The following is a 20,524-nucleotide window of genomic DNA, read 5'->3' as shown; positions in this document are numbered from 1 at the left end:
TAAAGTGACTGGCTCAAATTCTTCTTAGAATTAATAAAATTAAATTGTAGAACTGTTGAAAAAGCATATCATATCTCACTACAAATGTAATGTTCTGCATGCTTACACTTTCTGGAATCATTCTTCCCCAAGAAATTATATAATAATAAAGGGAGAATTTTTCATAAATTGCATAAGCAAATTTCACATGACTAGCACAAAATACAAAACATTTCGATAATTTTATTCTTTCATTTTCCCATCTTCCCAGTTAACACTTAGTGAAAACTTTTAATTACCAAAAATAGTTTTCTCTAAGTAATCTTGAAAACAGCATCAGTGTGCTAGTGTGGATTCACCTCTTGTTCATTAAGTCTGGGTCTCTGGTTATACTAGTTGTCAGTCATTGCTGATTTTAAACATATTTCCCTTTTTAAAATTGGAGTTTTTGCTTCCCTAAAATGTATGCCCTCACCCCTGAAATCTTTGCCACTTATTTTTACTTGAAGGAAATCTGGACTGTATATGTAGGCATAGAGGAAAGTAAACCATTAGGAACTATTTTAATGCATGTGAAACAGACAGTGGAGCAAAGCTACAACTATCAAGATCGGAGTGTCAGAATGCTTGTTGTCCTGGTAACAGATGAAGAAGATCAGGATGAGATTTCAAGAATACAGAGGAGAAAGAGACAACATTGGGCTTGTTATATGTAAAAAAATGCAGACCCCAGAAAAGCTTGAATGGTTCTTATGATTATGCCTTATGCTTCTACTGGTGGGTCAATATATAACCATTGCAAGTTAGATGAAAACATAGGTATAAAAGAAGTCTAGGCTTGAACCACGATAAGCGTTAAAAAATACTATGGATGACAGAGCATCGCTGCTGAGACTTAAGTCCATTGACTGTAGCGGGTCTACTCCATGACTGATGTTCAATATTACCCTTCGCTTTCAGATAGCAGCAAAAGATGGAAGGCAGACTGCCTATATGCCAAAGTTTCTAAAATACCAGATATAGATTAAGCGTTCGAAATACTCCTAGTAGCAATTGCTGGTTTCAGATGCAGGCTTGGTTGATGTTATATGAACATGCAGCAGTGAGCATCAGACTTGCATGCTCTTCCTCTTCTCTTTGCATGCTTTGCTTTTCTAAAGGACTTGCAGTTCTTTGGCAAATGATAATTGCTGTTGCATGTGAATGAGGAAAATTATGGTTTGGGTCTGGTTTCATATGCAAATATACAGAAAAACTGGTTGAATAAACAATAGTTTGCAGGTATATATGTAATGGTAAACTTTGGTTTGTTAAACTAGATGTTTGTTAGAAAAAAAGCAGTATAATGAGAGATCAGTGGGAGATGAAACAATCACAAGCTTGAGGCCAACTAAGTTTGTTCTTGGTATAAGCTTTTGTGCGCATGCACACTTCTTCAGATACCATCTAGTATCTGATGAAGTGTGCATGCACATAAAAGCTTATACTAAGAACAAACTTAGTTGGTCTCTAAGGTGCTACTGGACAATTTTTTTATTTTTATATATACCGGTATATTTCGATTGCGTCAGACCAACACGGCTACCTACCTGAATCTACAAGCTTGAGGGTCATTGCTGCTCATTCATGTCAATACCAAACCATGGCTTGGAATTACATTGAATGCAGCAAGTATCACCATGTTAATTTTGAAACATAAATACTTTAAATACATCTTTAATTTGTTTTTGTTTTTTTAAGCTCATCACACAACTCTTTCCTTACTTTCTACTGATGTATTGTGAGAACTTGAATTTCAGAAGCCATTTAACTAAGGACAGTTAAGAAACAAAAAGATATAGGAAGCAAATGTTACATTTGTAATTTTAGCATTCACTTTCAAGATTTTATAGTTGAGAGTTTATTTATGTTCCAAATGGTGAGAAAATGTTTTTAGAAAGCTTAGCCAAAGAACTCTGTGAGCAGGGATGCTGTTTTTTGGGGGTTTTTTTTAGAATTGTATCTGTGAGAAGTAAAGATTTAATTGTATTTGCCTACAGTAGTAGATTCTGTTACTAGTATACCTGGATTATTTAAGAATTCAAATATACAATACTGTAGTACAGCAGTTCTTATTGACATGCTTGGCAAAGAAGCAAACAAGACCACTCTTTTGCCATCTGTTTATAGTGCTATATAAAGAAAATCATGCTGGTTGCTGTGGAAACTAACATTTCCCAAACCACAAGTTGCTTAAATTCTCCACCTTTTAAAATATTGAGTTCTCTCAGGAATGAATACACACACATGGGAAATATATCAGAAATGTTCCAGTTACTTTTCCACCAATTAACTATACAGTGTGTTCAATATTTGTATTTTGTCACAGAGGCATACGTTGTCATTCGCATTTCAAAAGATTTATTGAAATTTTTGACATAGATATGTTTTGACTGACATCTACATCTGTATATAGCAACATATTTAGTTGGACTGTGAGGTTTTGCAATGGAGTGAAAATGCTACCATGTAGGTTTTAGAAACTGAAACTGCTATTTATATGAGCTGCTTCTGGCCTTAGGTACTTTATTCATTGCTTTCAGGCACCTTTGGGAGACACAACTTGCTTAATCTTGCTCCTGCTTGTGGATATTATAATATGGATTTGTTGAGCAAAGTATAACATTGTAAAAGTGTTGACAATCATGCATAAATTTCAGAAACCGTATTAGATTATCTTCAGGTTTGTTTAAATTCTACTGTTCTCTAGTTTTTATCCAGGTGTTTTGGCAGACACAGGAATTATCCCAAGAATGCATAATCAGATGCGATGTATCTGTAGCCTATCATGGCTCCTTGACATGTCTGTATGGATATCTGTATCATAGCATTTATTTGGAGTTTTGCACAGGACATTGTAGCTTGCCGAATTGGCTCTAGTTCAGCAGATTTCCCAAGTCTTCCTTTTGATGCCATGAACATTTCAGCTTTCCAAAGAAAATATCAGCTAATAAAAACACTGTCCAGAATTGACACCACTTGATAATTGGAAGTGCCTCTGATAGTCATTGCTTCTATCTTGTTTTGATTCATCCTAGTTTTGTCTACGGTAATTCTTGGGTGCTGATTCCAAACTCCCATTGCTACTTCAAGGTCAGATGAAAGATCCTCTGCATATTTGAGGACTCTGCACTCCCAATCTGTGGCTGACTTCTTCATATGCACACAAACAATTTTACGGCAAGACAGAACCTTGTGGAACCTTACAGAAGGACTCATTTGGAACAGAATAGCAACTGGCTAACTCCTGTATCTGAGATCATGTAAATGAAGAACTGGGCTACTATAAGAGAGAATTCCAAACCCTAACCAAATTCCATAAGCAGCTCCATTTAGTTGTCAGTGCAACTCAAATATATTTTAATGCACATTTGTAGCCAATGTATGAGAGAGAATATTCACTGAAATGCAGTTGCTATAATTGGTCCACTGAGGATGTTAAATTACAGGTCATAGAGTACAATAGTTTGAAAACTGCTAAAGCAAAAATCTTGTTTCAGGCATCTGTTTAGGAAATCATCATAGCTGAGTGAGGGGGCCACTTTAGCCTAGACTTTCATAGTACAAAATTTGGACGTTCGGTGACTAGGCAGTAGTGTTTCATATTGTCAGTTGTCCTGCGGTTGTAGAGCTGAAGCGGGATACACTCTGGCTTCTGCCACTGGCTATAAGACAGAGGGTCACTGGGAAGCTGCACTTCTTTTCTCTGGTCTCTTGCATTGGCCAGTGAATGAGCAGCTGCTCCAAGACCTGCTTTCCCCCTTCTCTCCAGACTCCTTTTTCCTTTTGTGTTGTATCCTTCATTTGTGTGAGCCTACAAATAGGAACTGTCTTTTTCATGTATGTGCAGCATTTAGACAAGTTTAGAGGCTTTATCAGTGCTAATAATTTATGGAGCCAGGCTCATAAGTAAATGTATTTTTAAGTGATCAAAATACATATTTAAAAGAATATTTACAATTATTCAGTTGCTGATTCTAGTATTTGTGACAGGCATAAATTGGACAGAATATCTGCTTCATAACTGTACCTGCACAGGATATTGGTATTCACGCCTGTGCGTTCTCTAAATGTTGGCAGTTCTTTTTATTTTTGTCATTTACCTCTCACTAGTCTTAAAGTTCTGATACAAATCAGGGTAGGGGCTTAGACAGTACATGCAAAACAATTGTCTTGTCTTCAGGTTAATTTTTTAACCTTTCAGGAGGAAAGCAGGGAGCCTGTATAACTTGCGCAAATTGTCTTTGAAGGTTTTATTGCTCTTTTCTTAATTTTGTTTTAGTATCTGATTAGTGACCATCTTAAAGATCTTATGACTGAAAGGTAATCAATAAACATTTCAATAAAACAGGTAAATAATAAAATTAGGCGTGCATAGTGCTACTGTTGGATGATCAGGAGGATAAACACTGTGCTGACATATCACCTGGAACATTAATGCTTTCATGTATTCATACATTTTAGATTTTATTTGCTCATCATGTTTCAGATTATTGAATTTTTCTACCTTGTTTTTGGCAGAAACCATTGTCTACTTTTCTGACTGCTTTGGAAATACAATGGAATACATTTTTCTACTATACAGTATCTTCTGAACTTTTCTTTGTCTGGTTTGTGCGTGTGTGTGTGTGTGTGTGAGAGAGAGAGAGAGAGAGAGAGAGAGAGAAGCAGCCTTTATCAGTACAGTACAACTCTCAGCCTGCAAGTTCTAAATGCTCATTATGCCCAATGAAAGTTTTTCTCTTCTGGGAAAAATACTCAAAATAATATAACTGCTAAACCACTGAAATTACAGATTTATCTGTAACTGAAAAGTTGAAATGCCTGAGCATTAGAAGTTGAAGTGTGCAAAGCTTTAATGGGGATACTCATGTTTGCATGATTTATTCTTTTAAACAGATGGACGTTAGTAGGAGGTGTAATTCTTTCAGCACATAAACTATTAGCCAGTGTTACTTCTTGTGTGGGTGGTGCGAGTCTTATATCAGCATACCATAATAGTATACTTGTTTCAGAGCTAGACTCCCCCCCCCCCATCAACATGAATTTTTAAAGAAGAGCTCTATTTAAATCTGTGAATCTGTCAGGCATTTAAATCTAGGTTTTGTCACATGGATAACATGGAGAATAATTGTTTCATCCCCCCCAACCCTCAGTCTTTTCATTTTTCTGTAGATCTGTATTTGCTGTGGGTAGTTGTATCAGTCTAATTTTATTTACCTTGAGGGCACAGTGTTTAATAATACCGAGCTGCACAAACTATAACAGGTAGCACCTTAATCTTGGTAGTTTTGTATTTATATTTACACTTCTGCTTGTGTTTTACCCAATCTTTTAAGAAAGAATTTGATACTAATGTGTGTGTGCATGCAGGCCCAATTTTACTTGGGCTGCATCCAGTTCCCCTTTCCCCCCTAGGGGCACCTGTCTTCTGCCACATACCCATCAAGAATAATTGCACCATCTGGAAGACTTTTATGTACCTGTAACTTGGGTTGAATATCTCTAGAGAACTGAATTCCGGTGGAATGCGAATGTGACCCCTGGAGCCATGTCAAGTGACTGCAGTAGCTTCTAGTTACTAAAGGATGGCCACCTTAGGCTTTATTTGTTTCAAGTCTTATGCAATTTGCTGTAGTGAAGATAGAGTATGTGTTGCTAACGTAATTTTGTTTACTACTTTCGTTGAAAAAGAACTTCAGCTTTTTCTTAGCTGATAACGTGGACAAAGCAACAGTAAATAAACGTAAGGAATGTTAGGTGATACAGATAATATGAGCAGGTGCCATACTGCTTGTCAACTACTTTTGTCTATCAATTCCTGCTCTGTACTTCATCCACTGACATTTCTCTCTCTCTAAGGTTCTACTAATTAGCAGCTGTTTTTAGACTGGAGTACTTCCCGGGTTAATCACGTGTTTCTTCCTCTGTATTCTATTTTTATCTATTCTCTATCATATGGTAATAGACTTCATTTATATTTTCATTCAATGGCTGTGGAAACTGAACTTGTCTTCTAACATTATAACTTTAGTTTGCAACTTCGTTTGAAATTGGTCGTATAACTTGCATAATCACCATACCTATCCAGAAAATACTCTATGCCATTGCATATTGATTGCTTTTTCAATTATATAAGCCATCTCTATATGCTATATATATTGGTATCCCTCTGCTAATACTGTTTAGACACCACATCTCCCGTCATTCCTGATCATACAATATGGTGGCTGATGCTGATGGTAGTTGTAGCCCAAAACATCTTTAGCCACCAAGCAAGATGGAGAAAGCTAGGGCTGGTCCATACTTTGCTTGTCCCATGCTTAGAAAACATGGGTCTGAGTGGTTTTCCATTTGTCCCACTGCTTTCTCCAGGAAAACCTGCTCTTTACTGCTGAATTAGAGCAAATCTCAAGCCCTGTAAACAGCAAGTGATGTTTGTTCCAATTCAGTGGTAAAAAGCAGGTTTTTCCTGGGGGAAAGCAGCAGGACGAGCGGGAGTGTGGATGAGCCCTTAGTGTTGAGAATGATATAGAAGCTGTAATTTTGAGAGATCAGGAGCAAGCTGCAGTGAGCCTTGGACTTGCATACAGTGGTACCTCGGGTTACATACATTTCAGGTTACATATGCTTCAGGTTACAGACTCCACTAACCCAGAAAAAGTACCTCGGGTTAAGAACTTTGCTTCAGGATGAGGCCCCTCCATGAAGACTAGATATTCTGTTTTGGTGCCCACAACCCAGGTCCCAGAAGCCATTTTGCTCCTAGCTTTTCAATCCCAGTTTCTAACACTGTACGTAATGTGGAGCTTTCTAAAGAAGCTCACACATAGAGGAGAACAGGGCAGGACACAAGCTGTGGCTCATCCTCAGTCATCTAAATTGGTCTTAGGAAAAATTATCTGACTTAACTTTTTTCTTTCTTTTTTTCTTTTTTGCAGAGGTTTTGTGTTGGATAGCAGGAACAACCTGCAGATGAGAGGCTTGGTGGTTTTACTTATATCTAAGGCAGCTGGGCCCGGCATAACAGCAGACAGCTCCCTCCAAAATGATATGATCAGTGGGATACATTCTAGGTAAGAATTTTCTAATGCAAAAGATGCAGAGTCACATCTATTTTCTTTTCTGATTATGCCAATATGTGTGTGGTTGTTTTTTTCAAAATATGCAAATACAGTGGCACCTCGGGTTACAGACACTTCAGGTTACAGATGCTTCAGGTTACAGACTCCGCTAACCCAGAAGTAATACCTTGGGTTAAGAACTTTGCTTCAGGATGAGAACAGAAATTGCCCTGCGGCAGCGGGAGGCCCCATTAGCTAAAGTGGTACCTCAGGTTAAGAACAGTTTCAGGTTAAGAATGGACCTCCAGAACAAATTAAGTTCTTAACCCAAGGTACCACTGTACTATTGAGAGATATATGAGAATAATATTCAGAAAGACAGTTTCCCTTCCTCTTTCCATCTATGCTTCATTAAAAAGAAAAGTTGTATAGTGCTTTTTGTATATGATGATCTCTACAATCCTTACTTTTATCCCTGTTTGCAACAACTCTATGAGATCCTTATATAGGCATTTCCCAGATAGGATGCTGCGCTGAAAAATAGTGTTCTAAGTGAATGCACAGCAGCAGGATTTTCTTTCCACATAGATAGTTTTATTGTAGCAAAAGCACTCATCTTTTCCATCCAGGCCCAAGTACTGCACGTATCACTTTCCATTCTGTGTTTGACCTTATATTACTTCTTATTGTACTGATACACAATAAAAAGGGTCTATTTTTCAGTGAAATTATTATTAAACCGCTTTGAGGGTTGTTGTTTTACAATCAAGCGGTGTGTTAATTTTATGAAATAAATAAATAAATAAATAAATAAATAAATAAAATTGTTAAATTGCCTTCCTTCATTTGGATCACCTCCCATACCTTGGTATCCAATCCTCCAATACTGGTGCATTGATCTCCCCTCCCCCCCAAAAAAGCAACCTGAATTGTAACTAATTGTTGAATGGGCAGCTGTTAGTAGGTGTACAACTATATTCCTGCCTTCTAACATGACTCGGTCTTTTACATAACCAAAAAGCATAACTAATAGATTGGTTCCTAACTTATATCCAGTAGTGATGGCTCTTTTACTGTCTCTGGTAGAAATCATTGGCTTCCATTGCAGCAAAATGTTGATTCAGGATATGGGAGAAATTAATGAGGTGTGTATAGGTAGAATGAATGACTTGGCCTCTGCAAACCATGGTCCAAATATCTGAGGGTGGGGGGGGAAGCCTGTGCAGATGTCTTTGTCTTCTTATAATGATGAGTGTTTTGGCAGTGGTGATATGTAATATGTAAGGAGCAGTTCTTGCCGGAACCACAAGATGAAGAAATATGCTGCATCCTTGTAAGATTACTACCTATTTTCCAAACATAATAATACAGCTGACCTACTGAGGCACTGAGTTAGCTGTTTATCTTCATTGACTGTTACTTTTCCAGGGTGTTTTAAAGAAAGACAGGTAATCAGTATCTGCTCACAAAGATTTCCTGTTTTAGGAAGTTGAGCAGAAGTCACATGTGGATCTTGAACCATTCATAGGAAATATGATGTTGACCAGTTTTCCAAACCAAGAAGCCTTCATCAAATCACTCTTTGATCACTGAGAATTACCAAAATAATGACCATGGAAAACTGATTCAAATGTGACAGTTCTAGATGATTGGTCACGTAGGGGTCATTGTTAAGAGTAGCTGCATTTAACTTGCAGTGTGGTGATGATCCTTACAGAATGTCTTTATTTAGAAGATGCCTGGAAAAGCTTTTGTGCTGTGCCCAGATATAAGAAAATTAGACAAGGTGTGATTGCATCAACAGCAGTTTTTTGTGCAGCAAGAAGCAGTTTTGGATGTGTGGGCAGCGGTTGTCAGGAATGAAGTTGGGTGGTGGTAATAAAGATTTGGATTGGAAGTTGGGTGATGGGAAGGAACCATAGCCCCAGTCCTGATCAGGGTCCTATGTGGCTATTATTTATGCATTTAATGCACCATCTACATTTTTTATGCTGAATCCTGTATGATTTGAAGATGTAGCAACCTGTCAGTAGTGATAATGCAGAATCCTTACTTGTGCTGGCTCCCTGGTTCACTGTCACTATCTTTAGTAGGCTGCAAGGGAACTTAAGGTGTACCTGCTGCATGGTAGTGGTGAACAATTTTGCCTGACAGCAGCATGGAGCTATTGTGCTGAAGGACTCAATGGTCACTGCTGTTACTGACATGAACCCATGATAGAGTGGTTTGGTGGTGGGTGCAGGCACCTGAAAGTTCCCTTCCCTGGCAGAAGGGCAGTTTTCTAAGCTTTTGTGTGCATATAAAGATTTTACTCATGTCTAATATATTTAGGTGCCTGTTTCAGATGCATGGAGGAAGGGCATGCCAACTGCACACACGGTACATTGTCTATACAGTATTATGCACTATATACTAGCATGTTGATGTAAAAGCCCTGCTGAAGAATTCCCAGGTTCTTAACAAATCTGCCATGCCAACATATGGCTCTGACTTCAATACATGGCTTGTAGATGCATTTCTGTTGAAAGATATTCAGAAAATTTAATTATTCTTCCCAGTAGAACAGGCATAAATTAAGTAAAATGTAACCCCCCTCCTTCCCTAACTGAAGATCAGCAACTGATATAGGTTTCCATGCATCAAAAAAGCATTTTGCAAATGTTAAAATGAGAACAAACTATTAAAAAAACAGTGGAAGGGAATTGCCTTAATAATAGAAATGAGCTGACACCAACTTTCCAAAATGCATCTGATTAATCTGATCCTGTCCCAGAGGCGGCAGCAGTTGCAAGGCTCAGAAGGGATTTTTATCCCTTCCCTGCTGCTGATTATAGCAGCACACCTGGTGATAGGGGCAAGGGCTCAGAGGCAGCTTGCCATCTCCTTTAACTGTTTAGCATCATCACATGTACATAGCAAGGCCCATCTGCTTCATTGGTATATTTTGCCAAAAGCAGAGGAAACAAGCACCATGATGAGGTGAAAATTGTGGCTGGGGGAGAGGATGGAATAAATCCCTTTAAAGCAAGTTTAAATGTTAGAGGGTTCAAAGTGTTGCAGGAGGGAAATTGGGGATTCCACCCCCTATTAATTAAAAACATAGGGTCCCCCCACACTTTGGTGCCTTTCTTATTAATTAATGCTTGTTCTCAAAGCATTAATAGCATGTCATATCCATCCTTGTTTACTGAGAAATAATTTTCTTTGGTAATTCAAGCTTTAATTTTACTCTCTCTCAGTGGACCTTACATTAATGGTTAGAACTGGAAAGAACCAGTAATAGCTACCCTTGAAGTGTAAAATGTTAAAAATATATATATATGTTGTTTTTATGATTTTGAAAAAGTCTATGCCCTTTTGATAAAACGTCTCATTTCTTGAAAGCCTATCTGCTCACCTACCTTATGAAGCACTGTCTTTATCCAACAGTGTATGTGATATGGAAGTGACCAATGTAAGGTTGTGGAACCCATTCAGAAATCATAAGATAGTAAAGTTTTTATCCGTCATCCCTTCTGTACAGATGTATGCACATGCATATATACATGTTTATTTATCACAGTTTATGTCCCACCTTTTCACTCAAGGAGCTGAAGTTGGTGTACATGGTTTTCCCCTCCCCAGCTTATCATCACAACAAACAACCCTGTGAGGTAGGTTAGGCTGATAGACAGTGACTGGCCCACAGTTACCCAGTGAGCTTCATGACTTGAGCAGAAATTCATACCCTGGTATCCCAGGTCCAACACTTGAGAAGGACTTACTAGTACTAAAGCCATTAATACCCACAAATCAGTGCTTCCATCATACAACTATTTTACATAGCTTTGAATGTAAGCAGTAAGATTGGCCAAATTTCTGCAATAATAAAAGCTTTCTTTACTTGGATGAGGCAAATTTTTATTTCAGTGTTTGTTTGACACTTGGAATACCAAATGATTTTCAGCTGTTTCATCTTGATCTGAGAAATGAAACAAATATTTTGAAACAAGTGCCACTTAACTATATTTGAAAATGTGTTCTTGTTCGTGCATCATAGGGCTGAATCCATCAGTATTGTCACTTTCCAGCTACATTGGTATGGCTATATATTTTTAAAGCTATGTGGAAATATTTCAGGGAAACACTTGGACAGATGAGCATCTGTTCACAGGTTTGGTGGTGTCTGTACATAATTGGCAATGCATATTAATGGGAATCTGTTTACCTTGCTTCAGTTTGTCTTGCATAGTCATTGCAAATAAACTTTTAACTGGAGTTTTGAAGGCACAAACCTAACATTCAGAAAATAGCATGCAGTTTAATCTACCTATTATGTGCAAAACTATTGCCATTTTTTTAATGGTCTTTACCTTCTCCATATTTTTAATGGTCCTTACCTTCTCCATTTTAAAATATTTTTTATTTGATAAAATTATCAGAACATACAGAAAGTTAAATAAAAAGGTAAAAGTAAAGGACCCCTGGACAGTTAAGTCCAGTCAAACCTGACTATGGGGTTTGGTGCTCATCTTGCTTCAGGCCGAGGGAGCCGGTGTTTGTCCACAGACAGCTTTCTGGGTTATGTGCTTCTGGCACAACGGGACACCTTGACAAGTGCCAGAGCGCATGGAAACGCCGTTTACCTTCCTGCAACAGCGGTACCTATTTAAAGCCACCTTTCTGTAAGATAAAATATATTTGCCTTCGGCAGACTATTACTCCGTGTAAGGGGTTTGACTAATCACATTATTAATAGCTCAGTAGTAAATGTTCTTTATAAAAATTACTACTGGGCTTGATATTTTGCAAGTTTTAATGCAGTTGAAGATTTGTGGCATGGCATCAATTTAAATAATATAATATCCCACAATTTCCCAGCCTTTCTTGTTTCAAAGGTATCTCCTTACATGTCCAGTGATTAGCTTAAACCAGTTTAGAAATTAGTGACAAGAGTGACTGTTTTGTTCTGAGGACTAAATCTGGTATAACAGTTAAAAGTCAAACAAAAGTTTTGGTACATTAACAATAATAAAGGACAATACTGCCTTTATTTGTTCCCAAATTCAGAACTCTATAAGATGTCCACCATGTATAGATGGAGTTTGCTCCTTTTTTGGTACATAGAATTGTAGAGTTTTAGTCCAACTTCCTGCAATGCAGGAATGTCAGCTAAAGCATCCATGGCAGATGGTCTTCCAACCTCTGCTTATAAACCTCCAATGAAGGAGAGTCCACTTCTGAGAGTCTGTTCCACTGTTGAACAGCTCTTATTGTCAGAAACTTCTTCATGTTTTGTTGGAATCTCCTTTCTTGTAACTTGGATCCATTGGTTCGAGACTTACACTCCAGAGCCGGAGAGAACAAGCTTGCTCCATCTTCCATGTGACAGTCCTTTAGATATTTGAAAATGGCTATCATATCTCCTCTCAGTTTCTTCTTTTCCAGATTAAACATTCCAAGCTACACATACCCAACTCCAAATTATTGACAGAGAAGTGGATTGTTGTTGTTGTTGTTTAGTCGGTTAGTCGTGTCCGACTCTTCGTGACCCCATGGACCAGAGCACGCCAGGCACTCCTGTCTTTCACTGCCTCCCACAGTTTGGTCAAACTCATGTTGGTAGCTTCGAGAACACTGTCCAACCATCTCGTCCTCTGTCGTCTCCTTCTCCTTGTGCCCTCAATCTTTCCCAACATCAGGGTCTTTTCCAGGGAGTCTTCTTTTCTCGAGGTGGCCAAAGAAGTGGATTACTAGTGATAATGGCTATATGGAAAGGTCTGTTAATGTGTCTGAACTTGGCCACCAAAAATTATTTCTAGTAGTCACTAGGAATATAGTAAAAGTATTCCTGAACACATCCAATTGTCTTTCTGTCTTCACGGTTATCTGGCACAGTACTAGCAATAACTATTTCCAACTTTATAGGTATTGTCTAATTTCAGAAACGTTAAATGTCATTGTATTGGCATAGTTATGCAACAGTAGACTCTGCCTGATTTCTGCTGATCCAACAGCTCCTAGTACATCTTTCTCTTGAACAGCCCTACTTCCAGTCTCCAGGGCTCCTGTTTGACTACAGATACAGCTCTCGTGCAGGTTCCTGATGGAACATATCAGTCCTGAAACTGGCATTGCACAAATGCACCATGCCACAGTTCCAGACCTTGCCTTGGCCAGAGCAGGGCCGATGCTGGTAAATCTTGGCCAGGTAGGTGGGGTACCTGAAAGGAAGGTGGAAGCATCTTTTACGTATGGAGCTCCTGATTGCAGATGGACCTTTTGCCTGATTTTTCAGCGATGCCTCTACCCTCCATTGTCACAACCAGCCTCATTCAGGTTGTTCAGGAGAGACTTCCAGGAAGCTGCTGGGGGAAAGGACAGTCAGCTTGTGCCAACACCCCCCTCCCTTTACCATATGCTTTTCTCTGATTCCAGCCCAAAATCTTGTATTTAATTATCTTCCTTTTAGAATTCATATTGGATTTTGAAAACATGTTTTCACATTTCAGTGGCAACTGTTAAGTAAGGTCAGTTGTTTAAACTATCACTGTATATTTGAAATGATATCAATTGCAGTGGTGATTCTAAGGCAGAAAGTTCTTAATTTAAGATGTCACTGTCCCAGCAGGTTGATGGGACTCCTGTATGGAAGAAGTGATGTTATGCAGACTTCCACCATGCCTGCATGGTGAGGAGCATAAGTGCCATGACCATATGATCTGTGGGGTTGGGCCAATTGAGACTGAGGACTGTCCTGTTCACAGTGCCACTGCATACCATTATTTGGCTGCTGCATTTTGGACTTTCAAATGCAGCCCTATCTAGAATTCAATAGAATAGCTGTTTGTTACTGTAGCATGTATGACTGTGGCTAGGACTGCTTTCTTCAGGTAAAGGCACAGCTTGCTTACCAGCCAAAAGTGGATAAAAGGGATCTTGACCACTCCCACCACTTGGGCATGCAGAAGTAACTCCAGATCCAGCAGCACCCACAAGATGAAAATCCAGTTCTTACAAGGGAATGCAACCCCAACAGGAGCAGGCTGTACACCTTTTGAATGGATCTGCCCCCCAAATGGTTGCTTTGACTGGACTGGATAAAATTTTATTTTCTTCATCCTCATTCAGTCTTTCGCTGATGTCAAACAAATGCAAAGAAATAAATTCAAGGCTAGCAGTTCAGTTTGGGGGGTTTTGTTTTTGCTGATTCCACCACTTTTCTTAGTTTGTAGCCTTAATATTTGAATGTAGCTTATCTTTATTTATAACAATTCAGTCATTGTATTTATCTGTCTTACTAATCATAGGTTTTGATACATACAAATTATATTTCTATTCTCTCTCTTGGTACACTCTGCTGGATAATTAAAAAAAATTTTAAGAGACCTTTGATCTATCATTTCTATAACATAAAATATAACTTAATTTTATTCCTGACCATAATGGCTTTAACCTTGTGTACTAATTTGAATATGCTTGTGGAGGTAGAATCTTAAATGAGACACAAATGAAGGGAAAATTGCTAATGCTGGCACTGTATATCTAATGAGTACGGTGTAATAAACCATAACCTCTTCAACAGTTCTGTGGAAAACAGTGTGATTATTTTGGATGGATGGCTCTTTGTGTATGGCTCATTACCATCTGGCATAATCTGTATTGATATAGACTGTAATTGTGAACTATTTGACATGCTGCTTTTAATAAATGTGACTTGGCTGGTTTGGGCTGGTATATAGGAAACTGTAACAAGGGAGTTAAAAGCTGTCTTTCAGATCTGAATCCCAGTCCAGATTCCTTGTGTGCGGGAAAAGACCACCTCCACAGATCCTCCTCCACAAAACAGATGGTCAGCTCTGGTGTGTGTGTGTGTGTGTGTGTGTGTGTGTGTTTAGAATTAGTTTTGCTCAAACAGGTGATTGGTGATGTTAGATTAGATATAGGTATAGACTATGCCAGCTGTTAAGTAGTACCTCCACTCTATATCCTAACCTAGTTTCTGGATTGAGAGACTCCACCCACCCTTCTATCCTGTTGCATCCTGTTGGATCAAGTTAAGGAGCAGCCAATTTGCAGATAGGTGCTTGATATTACGTTCTTGCTTTCTGAATCAGGACAAGTGCAGTTAACTTCCAGTGCAAAAAAGGAAAAGTTTAGCTGGAGGACATATTGAGGCAGTTTTTGCACTCTTCCATCACTCCTGGAATTCTTCCCACAAGGCAGTTGGTAGTAAATGGCCCTGTGGGGCCTTGGGGGCTTGCAGCTGAAGCAGGCTCTGATTAGGTACTCTCTAGTTAGTTTATTTAACAAGCCTCAGAAACCATGGTTTGAAGATGGCTTGTCTTGCAACGGACTGGTTTCATTACAAATTATGATCTCTGGTTCCCTTTTGATGACAAGTTGAGATGAGGGAGCAATGAAACTAAACGTTGCTGGAGTCTTCCTCCAGCTGCATGAGACAAAGGAGAGAAATCCTTTTAGACAGACCACACATGCATATTACAGGCCTAGAGACCCTTTTAGACACACCGTACTTTCTGTTTTCTCCTACAGACATATACATCCTTCATATATACCACGTCCCCTGGCAGTGCACTGAAGGAAGTTCAGTTTAAAACAATGGGCTGCGACCTTAACAGACACAAGACAAAAGGGTGGGGGGGAAGGGTCAGGGACACAAGAGGAAAGTAAGTACATTCACCAGTCCTTACATTATGATTACCCAGTGACCAGATGGAGTGGCTGTTTGTGAGGGCAATCCTGGAGGAGCCAAGCAGCAATTGGTCCCAGTGAGGTTGATGAGCAGAGGATAGGCTCACTGCCCCGCTTCTTCAGATGTAGCTATGTGGAAATGCTTACCAGAGTGAGGGGGGAGGGAAGCATCCCTTGCCAATAAAACATAATAAATCTTAATTCTCACAAATAATGGGCCACAAAAAATAAATTAAACACTAGGGGCATGATCCAGACTCGCCTCTGTTCACAGCTCTGTATGTGTGGCAGGAAGATTTCTGATACAGGGATAGCCAAGCTCAAGGATTTGGATTGGATAACTAAATATGTTTGCTAAAATAACTTTATATTTTTAATACTAAAAACTATAAAATATTAATGGTTGTTAGATTCCCAATTTCTGTTTAAAAATTATTTGAAAACTGTTAAATCTAAGGAGTTTAGATTCATATGTGTTGTGCCATTTAGTTACACTGTAATGTGGTTTCCAGAACATGCACTGACAAATCCACAACACTTGATCATTGTTATTATGAACGCCCATTGTTTGCAATGTAATACAATCCTGAGACAGGACAGTGCCCTTCAGATGCAAGGGTAGATTTAATATTGAGACAACGCAAGCATCTAGAAGTAAATGATTATCTGCACACTGCATTTTCTAAGAGACCCCCTTCCTGCTGCATCAGAATTTGTATACGTAGCAATGAGTTCCACGTTTTTCTTACTTAATTGTAGAGATTGGTTTTTGTTGTTGAACTGAAAACAGCCATATTAGTTAAAAGTTATTATTAGGGATAAATCAAATGCTCTGTAATATGATCTAAGGAAATGTGAACATATTATAGATTGGTGAGGTTTTAATGCATTTCGGTAGAATCAACCAAGTCAGTTGGAAATTCTGCTGCAAATGATATGTCAAATACAAAAAAACCCAAAACCCATTTATTCTGTGTGAAATAGTGAAAAATAAACTGGCTGCGCTCTAGGCATCTTTTGCAAGATGGAGCTCGTTATGGTACATTGCCATGTATTATAATCCGGATAGTACAGTTTTATTTGATTATATATATACCCACTCAGCTCAGCTGCTACAGAGCTACTTCATAGCATAGAAAGTATACACTGCCTCATTTAAAGCAAATTGTGGCGCTTGAGCTGTTTACCTTAGTCTACTAGGAAGTGTAAGGAAATCAGCCCTGAGTGCTCACTGGAAGGACAGATCGTGAAGCTGAGGCTCCAGTACTTTGGCCACCTCATGAGAAGAGAAGACTCCCTGGCAAAGACCCTGATGTTGGGAAAGATGGAGGGCACAAGGAGAAGGGGACGACAGAGGACAAGATGGTTGGACAGTGTTCTCGAAGATACAAACATGAGTTTGACCAAACTGCGGGAGGCTGTGGAAGACAGGAGTGCCTGGCGTGCTCTGGTCCATGGGGTCACGAGGAGTCGGACACGACTAAACAACAACAACTAGGAAGTGTGAGAGGGAGCTCCCCATTCAGACTTCCCTTTGTGGCTTTCCCATACTCCTTTTGTGCTCAGTGCGTGAAACAACTTGGATTGTGGCAGAAGGGTAAATTGCTGGACCTCAGAATAGTAGGGCTCCCAAACTGCGGACTAAGCTAAGAAGGATGATGGGCTGCCCATTGAATAGGGAGGAATGGGAGCAATGGCAGAAATGACAGTGGTGGGGACTCTTGATGAAGGGGATAAAGTCAAAGTTGGATCTTACTTTTGCCGGTGCATCTCACGTAAAATGGGTGAGTGCATATGCGCCTTGAGCTATATCTAGTGTAAGACTTCAGGATAAGGACGCTCATCTGTATACTGTCAACTGCAGCCATATCTCTACCCTGTCAAAATAATTAATAATAATAATTTGTGCTGATAATAGTTAACAATAATTTAGTCTTAAAGGAGTAACGTAAAAAAAGAAAGAAAAGAAAATGGATCTGACACATTTGGAAGTCGATAGGGAAAGCTGGATTTTTAAAAATACTGTACAGCATTTCCAGTGTTTCTATTTCTTTTTTTACTCTTAATTCCCCTATTAGCTCTGTTCTGGCACATCTTATTTTTGGTGCTCTCAAAGCATAACTGTTAATTCAGTCTCACAGTTACATAATAGGCCTAAGCAAATACATATATTTTGTAAGGCTATTGCACGTGCTACTAATGTTACAGAGCTGCAGAAATGTAACTTGATGTTGCTTGGTTTGGTAAATTATTCTCTAGGCAGGAGTCAACTCAGTTGTTACTGGTGCAGACCAATGTCCACTTGTACAATGGGACTCTCCCTGTTGGGATTCACAGGATGCTGTGTAAGTAAGTCTGCAGGCTTCAGTTTGCAACAGGCTGATGCAATACTCTCTGTGGAATGACTCAGCAGTAATGTGATTGGCTGTCACTGGTTTAAAAGTAAAGCCTGTCCAATAGTAATGGTGGTGGAGTGGTGTAGATAAGTGTAGAGTCTTCTTTTGCCTCAAGGTGCAGGTACTCTGTCTGAACTGCTTCTGTAGATATTTGTATATATATTTAGCTCACAATAATAAATACTGCACTAAAGAACCTGGGACTCTGAGCATTCTGCTAAAAGCGCCGCGAGGAATTTGCGACACTTCCCCCTTCCCTTCCCTTCCCTTCCCTTCCCTTCCCCCTGCCCATCAACTCTGGAGAGTTGAGGGAACCCTCAGGTTTGAGGGGGCAGAGGGAGAAGTCTCGATGCGCAGTTGCCCTTTATTTCCTGCCCCCAAAAGTTAGTGCTAGGTTGGATTCCACTGTGTTTTGCTTATATTACGTGAAAGCAGGGGGGAAGTGGAAAGCTAGTAAAAGTGACAGTCAAAATGATTAATTTTGAAAAAGAATGAATGCTGAGGATATAAATCTGCCTTAAAAACATTTGGTTGTATTGAAATTAGGTGTGACTAACTTAGGTACATTAATATCAGTGGGTCTACTCTGAGTAGAATTTTGTTGGATACAATTATTGTCTCACCTAATCGCCCTGCTTCGAACCCAAGATTAGTGAAGGGTTGTTCCATGTGCACAGTGGAAAGGTAATGAAACTTTATGTTCATATGCCCTTCTCTCTAAATAGGTTTGAAGGCTCAGTGTTAGTACTGAAAGCTAGTTTTGAGAACTGATCATGATGAGATTGTCTACTTGTTTGTAAATCGGCTAATTAAAGTTTAAATCTGTTGCTTTAGCCACTAGATTTTGATCATTATTACTTCTAACAATGTTACACTTCCCTATAGTGCTTTTTTCTGCCATTTTGTAAACGGCAGTCTCTGTGACTTTTCTGTGCCCATAGGCAGTCAACATTGATTTATCCAGGAAAGAATAATTCAGTAAGGCTGCAATCCTAATAAACCTCACTGAACCCAGGAATATTTACTTCCAAATAAAAATGCACAGGATTAGGTTGTAAACCGTGGTTCAGATGACTGCAGTGCTTGAAAGCAGTATAAATACCATATTCTTCTTTCTTATTTCAGAGGGCTGCTTTTGTAGTAAATAAATGTTCAACAAGTGATTTTAGTGTACTTTATCTATTATGGTTTACTTAAGTAAAAATGGGACCATAGTTAATAATCTCTTGCAAAGTAGACAACCTCTTAATTACTATGATTTCACCACTCCCAAGATTTCTGTAGAAGATGTTTTCCCTCCTAACACATTAAACTGAATTCAGACTGCTTAAGAATCTCCTATTCTGGTATCCTGTATTAGAACTCAGATTCTTTGAGAGATGCCTAGAGCTGTTTTATATATTCAGATGACAAAAATTGCTTTACCTTGTTTGTCATTTTAGTTAAAAATTAAGTATGCATTATCAGAAGATGTCGTCTAGCATTTAAAAAAATTGAATATACTAAATACATGAGCTGTATTTTTAATGCAGTAGGCTGAATAATACAGGTTCTGTTTGGAGAGCAAACAAGAGCACAGAAACCTAAGGAAAAATGGAAAGGAAGGCTCAGAAAGTATGACACTAATGTATTTGTGTAACCTTTTTGTGGCAAGCTGTACAGAGAGGATTTTTGTTTCCTTCATTAAAAGCTTATTAAAGGGGAAAAGGGACACTGGGGGTTGGGTGGGGGTGGGGGTCAGAGAGGTGAGCTTGATCTCCTCAGGATATTAATGTGTGCCTTCAGCTGGGGGAAATGAACCATCACTTGAGTAAGCTGCAGCTTTATGTACTCGTCACTAGGGATCCCCATATGTCCTGGGATCAGCAGCAGTCAGACCTCAGTTGTCAAGAGCAGAGGACACTCATTGGTATTCATGGCAGGTATCTCAGCTCAATCTGCCCAGAGCAAGTCTGTTTAATGTTGATCAGCTGTCCATCTGATAAACTGAATTGATATGGACATTTTCTCCAAGGGCTGCCCTGACAATGACAGCAGAAGCATCAGGATGTCTTGTTAGTTGCCCTCCCTCCTCTTCCCTCCTTCTAGTATGTGTTAACCCTTCTTTAGACATAAGGTTATGACAGAATGTAATTTTCTGTCACATTCAATAGATGACTTTTATTCCTGCCACTGTCTGAAACAAAAAGGTTAAATTTAGCGTATAAAAAGGTTTGTTGTCCCATATACCCATTGCTATAATTTATCTATGTATGGTAATAGAATGATAAAGTGCATGAAAATGGGGTATTTTTAGACACTTACCTGGCTGCTTTTCTGGTCCTTAAGATTCTTGTTTGTAGCAAACTCCGG

General features: G+C 39.0%; 1 protein-coding gene across 1 annotated transcript in view; it reads left to right on the top strand.

The window, feature by feature from the left end:
- The window catches only part of PDSS2 (decaprenyl diphosphate synthase subunit 2), a 72,414-nt gene that overhangs the window by 8,326 nt on the left and 43,564 nt on the right, over nucleotides 1–20,524 (top strand). Inside the window, exon 2 of the mRNA XM_080999979.1 lies at nucleotides 6,960–7,094. Coding sequence (XP_080856105.1) covers nucleotides 6,960–7,094 — 135 coding nt within the window. The remainder of the gene's footprint in view (nucleotides 1–6,959; nucleotides 7,095–20,524) is intronic.

This window comes from Podarcis pityusensis (assembly GCF_964106645.2).
Source record: "Podarcis pityusensis genome assembly, chromosome: 3".
Lineage (NCBI taxonomy): Eukaryota > Metazoa > Chordata > Lepidosauria > Squamata > Lacertidae > Podarcis > Podarcis pityusensis.
This window is presented reverse-complemented; position numbering and strand designations above follow the sequence as displayed.